Here is a 9575-nt window from a genome sequence, read left to right on the forward strand (position 1 = left end):
CAATGTTAAATGAAAATGGTTCAAAAGACCATGAAATTGCAAATAAAATCATTAAAATGTGTTAGAGAAAAGCCTGGCACTGATAATGATGTGGGTGAGAGCCACAGATATGTCTACATGCTCATTGTGGAGCTGTATTTGGAGATGTCAAGATCCCTGCACCAGGAAACGGCCAAAAAGACGTGACAACAAACCTTGACTTTTATTTGTTTTTATTCTCACAAATCACGGGAGGACCACCAGAACGGGGTCTGAAACTGTTCACAATGCAATGTCACGGCAAAAAACCCTTCAGAAATTCCCTTACACTCTTTGTTTCCCACCGCCCAGAGTGGAGAGCAGGCTGCTGTCCCTGGAGGCGCGCTTCGCACAGCTGGACTCCAGCCTGCACAGCCTGGCGCACGACTTCGACCTGCAGGCGGAGATGCTGCGGGAGGACCTGAGGCGGGACGTGCCGGGGGCCAGGTGAGCTCAGCCAGGACCAAAGCAGGGACTAAAGCAGGGAGCAAAGCCAGGGAGCAAAGCCCGGCTCCACACCCGCCCGGCCTTGGTACTGCAGGGCACGGGCCGCCCACGGCTCCCCGGGGCGGCCAGGGCTCCCCGGGGCAGGCTGTGCCAGCGCCCCAGCACCCTCACAGGGAAGGATTTGTCGCTGACATGCCGCCTGACGCTGCTCTCGGGCTGTGGGAAGCCTTTCCCGCCCGGCCTCTCACGGCAGCCGAGCCCGCCTCCCCGCTGAGGGCCCGCGGCCTCTGTGTCCCAGCAGGCTCGGCGGAGCGGGTGGAAGAGGAGAAGGAGGAGACAGAGGAAGAGGAGGAGAAGAAGGAAGGAGAAAAGGAGAAGGAGGAGAAAAAGGAGGAGGAGGCGGAGCGCTGAGGCGGGCGGCGGGAACGGCCCCAGCGTGAGGGGCGGAGCGGAGCCGCCATTGCGGGAGCGCGGCCCTTGGCGGCCTGCGGAGCGGTGGGTGCCGAGTCCCCCCGGGACCCTCGGGGGCTGCGGGTGACGGGGAACCAGGGGCCCCCTTTTCGCTGGGCGCCGACGTCCTGGGGGTTACTTTTTGTCAATAAAAATAGCGGAAATGATAAAACTCGCCTTAACGTGTATTTGTCTCCGTGGAGAGTTCTCTGTGAGGAATGGCAGCCTTTCTTTCAAGGGCCGCCTGTTTCTGAAGCTGCCTGTTTAAGAAGCTTGTTACTTAAATATCAGTGTGTTTATTATTTTGCTATCTGTGTCTTTTGTCTTCTTCCCCACAGTATTGCTGGGCCGAGTGGAAAAATCGTGTGAGGAGACAGATGACCCCCACAGTGTCAAGTCATACAAGAAGGTGCTGAAGTTTTAATTCTAAATTTATCTTAAGAAAAAAGGAATTTTAGCTTTTTAGTTCTAGCTTAAGCAAGCAAATGAATGAGGAAGAAGCTGCTCTGCTCTGGTGTATTTCACCTTCACAACATCCTGGAAGCAAGCTTGTGCCAAAAGCAGCTCTCAAAGGATGTGCATGTACTGAAAAAACGAGTGAATGGAAGGTTAAGGTAACTGGAATAACATCCAGCACATAGACAGGGAATGGTGGGAGAAGAGGGGAGTAACAGAGGTGGCTGGAAGAATCTCACCTTTTCCCCCTTCTCCTTACCACCTCCTTGCTATTCCCAAAGCATCTGTTACAGCTCACAGGAAACTGCAGTAGGAAAACCTGGTACAGTTTTTCCATGACTTCTGTAAAGCTCTGCTTCTTCCTCAGGAATCTCTCAGGCCTGAGAAAAGCAACCACTTTAGCAGGCTTCTAAATCTACTAACATTTTCCTGAAGTAGCCGTAAAACATTTTGTATTTAACTTTATTTTACTTCCATAAGGAACATAAACGTTTCTTTTTGCTTTCAGGCCCTGATGTTGTCCTAGTGCTGTTCCCCTGCCTCAAGTCAGGATGTCGAAGATATCCAAGGCCCCGCTTTCCTTGTCCGACTGCCTGTGCCAGATCTGCATGGAGATCTTTGTGGAGCCTGTCACGCTGCCATGCAGCCATACCCTCTGCAATTCCTGCTTCCAGATGACAGTGGAAAAGGCCAGCCTTTCTTGCCCCTTCTGCAGGCGTCGAGTCTCTTCCTGGGCAAGGTACAATACCCGCAGAAACACTCTCATCAACTGGGAGCTCTGGGAGAAGATTCAGAAGAATTACCCAGAGGAGTGCGAGCGCAGGATGAACGGCCAGGATTTGGATGAGGAGAGTAAGTGAAGTGTCACTTGTCCTGGGATGTCTCTGCTTTGCCACAGGAATTGCTGTGGGTGCACTTCAGATGTTGGGAAATAAGGAGCTCTGGGTAGGCAGGTGTGTTACTGCTGGCAGAGACAGAGCTCTCCTGCAAAAGGGGCAGGGGACAGGTGGGAAATGCCTTCTTCTTTGTAGCACAGAGGAGAAAAATTACATTGTCTGGTGATTTCAGTGGGTATTTGTTCATGCCTTTGGTGTGGGGTATCAGTGCCTGGCCTTGTTCATTTGCAGCTGTAGCATCTGCAAGCAGAGTGTTTGTGTGTGTGTTTCTTTATCAAGTCAAGTAAGTGAAGTGGTTAAAAGATATTTAGGTGTTAATTAGTTTGGTTGAAATTCCAGAGGTTCAGACAGTGCAAGAATCTGTGAGCTGAAAATTGTGGTGTCAGAGAGAAGGAAGTGAAATCTGATTAACTTTTTGAAGAAGGATTTTGGGGTTTATGATGTTGCAAGCACCCCTGGGGGATGTTTTGGTAGGTTAGCCGTAGGGCAACTTGTTGCACTTGCAGTGTTCTGAGGTCTTTTTATTGAAAAAGAGTGAAATACACAAATTATAGTCAGTGTACCAACAGAGAATGAATGAGGGAATGGTTTGGGTTGGTGAGACCTCAAAGATCATCCCATTCCACTTCCCTGCCATGGGCATGGACACCTTCTACTAGACCAGGATGCTCCAAGCTCCATCCAGTGTGGCCTTGGACACTTCCAGGGATGGGGCAGCCGCAGTTTCTCTGGGAGACTTGTTCCATTGTATTTGCTTTATATACAGTGCTTGGGAAACACTGTCTGTTCCTGCCACTCTGTAACACCACGCTTTTCTACTGCAAACTTTATTCCTTGGTATTCTTTGCTTTATTCCTTCCTTTTTTCAATCACAGCACTTGATTTAAGTCAAATCATTCCCATGACAGGGTATGGAGTTAAAACTTTTGTTGTTGACTGTCGTGACTTTGTTGACTTTGGTTTTTCCTCTCCTTCCCCTTGGTTAGTCTGTGTCCCCAAGCCGCAGCACCAGCTGAGCAAGCCTGGGGAGCTGAGGCAGGAATATGAAGCAGAGATTAGTAAGGTAAGTCCAAAAATATGTTTAAAAAGTATAAATGCTTCGTATCCAGTTATTTGAGTTGTTTCCAGAAACAGCTGTAATTTTATTTATTAGTAAAGATACTTAAAAGGGCACTGCAGCTGCAAGGGCATACTGGTCACTCCTGAATAATGAATTAAATTGGTGGAAGAGATTTCTTTTGTGTTTGACATGAGGTGACATTCTTGATCTATACCTCCTATCTCATCTCTCAGTCAATGTGTATAAAAGTAGCAAATGTAAAAATTTGGAACTGTTTGGGCTTTGGTTTTATATTTGTCTTCTCGATTTCCCTCCAAGTAAGAGACCTCAATTAGATAACCTTCAGTAATGAACATACAGCATTTTCTCTCTTCTTTGTTTACTCTGTTACCTTTGCATGTTCGAAAATCAGTAAAGATTTTAAAAAATCCTCAATTTTGGCCTATTTAAGGATGCTCCCTCCAATTCAGACACAGTAGTATTAAGATTTAGAGTCAGAATGTATGGGAATGCACCTTTCCCTGAGAGCCCCTTGCTGGTGATTACAGGGACACGTGAAGCAGAGGGCTGGGGGGAATTGCCAAAGAAAGCTTTACTCTTGAAGTACTTTGCTCTCCTCATGGAGTTGCTGGTAACTGATCTCTCAGCATGTCTGCTGTGAGAAAGGCAGATGTAAAATTCCTGGCCTGCTGCTTTGGGTTTTGCACGTTTCAGGAGAGCAGCACTCTTCTAGAAGAGAGATGTGCTGCCTTTGAGATATATAATGATAAAAGCAGTTGAGCAGATGCTGTGGGATAGCTGTTATTGAGCCTTAGACAGAATTCTAATCCCACTTTCTCTGTACATCCATGTATTTTTGTTACTAACACTTTGAAAAGGTGAAGACTGGAGTTTAACCTTGCAGGGTAACTGTATGATCTTAGAGAAACCAAAAGGTTTGCCACTGTGGTCGAACCCAGGGCTCTACACACAGTATCCATGTGAGTCTTACACCTTTGAGACTCGTGCAGTGAAATGCTGCTGTATTTTGTGAACAGTGAAAGGTTCACGTTTCAGCAGTGTCAGCTGAGAGGTCCTGGTGTACAGTGTGGCCCTGCAGCAGTAACCAGATGGATTTTTTCAAACATCTGGTTTAGGTGGAGGCAGAAAGGCGGGCACATGAACAGGAGGAGAACAAAGCGAGTGAGGAATACATCCAGAGGCTGCTGGCAGAGGAGGAGGAGGAGAACAGGCTGGCAGAAGAGAGACGGAAGGAGATGGAGAAGCAGCTGAAGCAAGATGAAGAGCTGGCCTGGCAGCTCAGTAACAGTCTGGTGAGTTAGGACCAAATGGGACAGCAGCAAATATCAATACAGTGCAAGCAACTTGGGCTTCTCTGAGCAAATGTTAAAATTTGGAGTAGTTTAAATTTATTTTAAAGCCTTGATGGACCATTAATTTTTGAAAAGCCAGGAGGAGGGTGAAGCCTGTGTAATACACCCTTGAAATCCAGCACACAGCCTGTGTGCTGCATGTTTTCATTGTGAAACATTTTAAAACATTGATTTTCTGCTTTATGCTTCCTTTTCCTCATCTTTTTTTAAATCCTTCTTTGGAAGAAATGAATATGTGTAGCCTTTACTGGAAGAAAGGAGCACACAGTGAAAATGTACCTTACCTTTTGGAGTTTTTTTTGGTTTTTTTGTTTTATTAATTTGTTTTGCTTAGTTGAATTTGTGCCACTCTGATGGAACCTGTGTGCTTATTGAGCAAAGCCTCCTGTCCCTCAGTGCTAGATCCAGGAAGGTGTATGGAACAGGTAACATTTCTTTCTCCATAACCATCCGTTACTCACAGTTCTAGAATTCTTTGGACAGCAGCAACTAACTCTGCAGCAAAAGCCAAGTAGTTCCCTGAGGTTTCTGCAGTTTGTGTTGTGTTTTGTTTGACCTAATGCTATTTTTATTGTCTGGAAGAATGAAGATCCCGAGGGACACGTGCCCAGCAGCCCGACACCAGCACACAGCCTCTCCCCTCAGCCATCCCCACTGAACCTGAGCAAGGCAAAGAACAAACCAAGCAACTCTGGAGACATTCAGAAGTAAGGGATTCAAGTCAAGTGTTTCTTTAATTATTGGCCTTTTTCAGTGTCCCTCTGCCCCATTTGCTTCTTTGGAATGCTGTAGGCCAGCTTCCTGAGATAACTGGGGACAAATGTGAAGTTTTGAAGTTTAAAACATTTCCTTATAGGAGGAGAAGGGAAACACTTGCCTTCTTGTTGTTTTTTGTTTGTCTGAATGAACCTGATGATTTTGAATAATGCAAAGGACTGGCAATTCAAGGACAAAATGTTTAAAGGGGTATCCTTTTTTTCTTTTTAAGGTATTTGTCTCCAAAGAGTTATAGTATGTTGGGATCAGCATCGTTCTCCAGTACCACAGGAAGAGGCAGGAGCAACTCTATCTCTGGGGTAACAGGAATAATTTTGTTATAAACCTCACAGATAGTAATTATGGGATATTTTTCCCTTGCCTGTAGGGTTCCAGTCCTCTATTCCCCTTGCACATTGGCACTGGGCAGGTTATATTGTCCTTTTTAAGCTACCTTTGGTATTCATGATTGGCAATTCTGGAGCCTGCTGGAAGAGGGTGCACCCTGATTTACATGATTCCATGGCTGTCTTTCTGATCATTCCAAGGCCTCCAAAGATGAGCAGGCTTGTACATTTAGTCTGAATCACTGATAAGAGGAAAATGCTGCAGTTGTGGTTTCAGTCCTTTAGCTGGCCTTCTGCAGTAATTTTAAATATTGTAATTATTATTATTAAACAGTTAGGTATTTTTTATAAAGAGAAGTATCTGAGTTGCTATCCCAGAGCACTCAGGGGCAATGCAGCCATGAGAAGTGAGTTTGGTATTTATTCACACCCATGGGCTTTTGATAAATTTACTTCATTGGTGGTGTCTCCCTTTTCTTCAGGAGACCAACAGCAAAGAAGGCAGCAGTTCTGCAGTGCAGGATGAGCAAGAGGAAATGCCAACCCTGTCTCCACAGCTGACCAGTGTAAATAAAGATTCTGGAGCTAAGGATTCATTTTTGGAATCATGCATGAACTATTTCAGTGCCTCAGCTTCAGGTGAAACTGCCACTGTCAAGCAGGAAAAAACACCAGGACCAAATGGTTTAGAAGATGGAGTTCCAGATGCACTTCATGGAACCACAGAAGAGGAAGGGTCTAGGACAGCTCTTCTCAGATCCAAAGGAGGTGATGGTGGAATTGAGTCAGACAGTGGCAATTTGACACATGTCCAAAGGGTAAACCTTGAAAAGTCTGGTGAAACTTGTACCTCTGGCCAGTTAGGAATGAATTGTGTGATGTCTGACAGCCAGACTGTGTTGCCTGGCCTGGGGAAGGAGGCTGGACACTCAAATGAAGACACACTAGAGAGGCCACAGAACTCTAAGGAGACTCCCAAAAGGAAGCTAGTGGAGGCCCCTGCTGATGCCATGATTGACTTGGACATGCTTGATAAGAGGAGAAGAACCTCTTCAGAAAGTGTAGAAGAGCAAGGAGAGCAGATGAATGATTTTAACTTGCAGACACAAAGAGCCTTTGAGCAGGAGTTCTATGAAAGGCGCAGGCAGGAGGAGCAGGACAGGCTCCTGGCTCTGCAGCTGCAAAAGGAGCTGGACAAGGAGGAAAGGACACTGAACAGACAGAAGGGATCTCCAGACGAGTATCTGCTTCGCACCAAACGGCCTGGGAAAGCCTCTGCTGCCAGGAAGGAAAATTCCAAGGGGGCAAAAGACTCAAAGGGATCAAAACCACAGGCTGAAACCAATCACCACAAGGCTCGGAAAGGTTCCTGCAATGAAAACTGGCAGTCCCCTGCCAGGATCCGTGTGAAATCCCCCAGCATCAAGGAAGGAAAGGTTTTGAATTGTGTGGTAAATACCAGTGACACAAATGATATTTGTTCTCCGCCTAAGAACAAGCAAAAAACAATCCTGCAGATGTTTAAAAGCCCTGTTGCAGAGTAGATCAAAGCCATGGACAGGTGGTGGAATGGGAATGGGAACTGTGGTGATGTTCTCCTGTGCTGGGCAAAGCTTCCCTCAGCAGTTTTGAGTGGCTGCCTTGGAAGGGAACCACTCTGGGCAGTGGCGCTGTGAGTTCTGAGAAGTTCTAACATACACCCCCAGAATGTAACATTTTTTAATTGTTCCTTTCTTGAATATTATTTTCTAGCACTTGCAGCACTTCTTGCAGGAATCTGAGCATTTCTTATTTTCTGATTTGCATTTACATGGTTTGGAATGTGAATACTGGTAGTGTTGGAAAGCAGTGATGGTCTGATCTGAAAATGAGACTCTGAAGCCTTTAATGGAAAAGATGCACATTCCATGGAGGAAACAAATGAAAAACGAGTCTGTGTTCCCAGCTGGCTGTCAGCTGCAAGGTTGAAGCTTCCCTCAGCACAAGCACTAGATTGAAGCACCTTTCTGGAATTCAGGCTGTTGCTGGAATTGCATTGTTGGCACACCCATTAACACGAGTACAGCCACTCTTTCCCTCTCATGTGCTAACCCCTCCCTCAGACAAAGAGGAAAGAAGCAGGTCATTCTCCCCTGGCAAAGCCAGGGATCTTTCCTGGATGCCAAGGCTGGGGGCATTCCCCTGTGTTCACAGAGATCCCTCCTGCAGATCCCATTTTCCCTGTTGTTAAGAACAAGATACTTTTGTTTTCTTGTTGTTAATGTCCTGTTAATGGTACATATGAATGTACAGTGCTGTTACTATACTTAATGCTGTTTCATTTTCATACTCAAACTGGTTTGAGTGTGGGTAAAACAATAGTCCAGAAGCCAGTTATGATGGAGAAAGTTAAAAGGGAAAGAAGCAACTGAAGGCTGGAGTTCAGTAATGACATAACTGTAATTAGAGATTCACATAAGTGCCCTGCCTGGCTGTAACTGTTCCCCTCCATTCTTAGAGGCACTATTAAATACTGTTCCTGTTGGGTTTAAAACTAAAACAACTCAAAAAATTGTAATTTAGGCATGGAAGTGCTGAGGTCTGTAGGAAGTTGAGGCTGGGGAAGAGGCAACCAGATCCTGCTATGCAGAGGAAGTTTTTTTGCTAATTGTTTCATCTGTTTTATGAAGCCATATTTTGGCTTTTCTTTGCTTCTTCTGAGCTACTTTTGCACTGCCTGTGTTTGAAATGGAGCCAAGTGCCAGCTGCAGTGCTGAAGGGTGTGTGCTAGTCATCAAAGTCAGCAGATGTTTGAGTTTTGTCCTTTTTTTGAACCCCATTGATGACTATAATTCTGTTCTAGGACATCCCTAGCAGACTTGTTTCTTCAGCAGCATCTTCTGATGGTTTAAGTTTTAAAAAACTAAATTTTGTGGAAAGCATGACCAGCACACTGAGCCAAAAATTTGAATTGTTGGGATTTTTTTCCCCCAAAGCCTGCACATCTTATCATTGGTGGGCTCCTCATAAATAAATAAATAAATGTTCTGTTCAGAGATGTTTTTTGAGAAAGTTACAACAGGTAACCAGTGGCAAATCCTTTGCTTTTTCTCCTGCTGCCTCAGCCATTGCTCTGGAAGCTTTCCTTCAATGTGGGTCTGTTTTTCCTTAATCCATAACACAGTTGGGATTATTTTCTGGTTGACCTATGATGTGAAAAAAAAACTTAATTAAAGGGTTTTTTTTTTTTAAGGCAGAGCTACTGACTGTTTCCATGCTGGTGACCCTCAGTCTTTCCAGTCAGGGTGAGCCTGTAAAAAAACAAACCCCATTTTCAACGGTGAATGCAAAAAATAAAAACAGGACTAAAAATTGATTGTTAGATAAAACCAGACTTAACTGCAAAATGTACAAAACCTGTCACGTATAGCAGCAGCCCCATTCCTCACCATATCCATGGCACAATAATCCTCACCAGGCATTATTGGCTTATTCTTTTAGATCTTCATTGTTAGAGGGTGGGATTTGGCCACTGCTGAGTGGATTTTGGTTGTACCAACAGCTTGTTTCTGACCCTGTGGCTCCTTTGAAGGAGGTGAAATCATCTTTGTTTTCCCGGTGTTGGTGAAGCAGGAGTTTGTGTTTGAGATGTCTGGGCTGGTGTAGCAGCTCACTGGTGATTAATTTGTCTTGTTTGTGAACAAGTTCAGCTCATCCAAATGCCAGGAAAAACAAAACAAGTGCCAAAACCCCAAATACTTCACAGGCTTGGTTGCTTCTCTGAGCACCAGAG

General features: G+C 45.3%; 1 protein-coding gene across 1 annotated transcript; it reads left to right on the top strand.

Annotated features, from left to right (window-relative positions):
* Positions 1-846: 846 nt before the first annotated feature.
* On the top strand, positions 847-9034 carry RNF168 (ring finger protein 168). The gene is made up of 8 exons (XM_064435677.1): positions 847-960; positions 1254-1324; positions 1880-2223; positions 3254-3330; positions 4464-4640; positions 5283-5407; positions 5689-5776; positions 6286-9034. Exons 3-8 carry the CDS (start codon positions 1923-1925, stop codon positions 7345-7347), a joined length of 1830 nt encoding a protein of 609 aa, XP_064291747.1. The 5' UTR covers positions 847-960; positions 1254-1324; positions 1880-1922; the 3' UTR covers positions 7348-9034.
* The last annotated feature ends 541 nt before the right edge of the window (positions 9035-9575 follow it).

This window comes from Passer domesticus, chromosome 11 (genome assembly GCF_036417665.1).
Source record: "Passer domesticus isolate bPasDom1 chromosome 11, bPasDom1.hap1, whole genome shotgun sequence".
NCBI lineage: Eukaryota > Metazoa > Chordata > Aves > Passeriformes > Passeridae > Passer > Passer domesticus.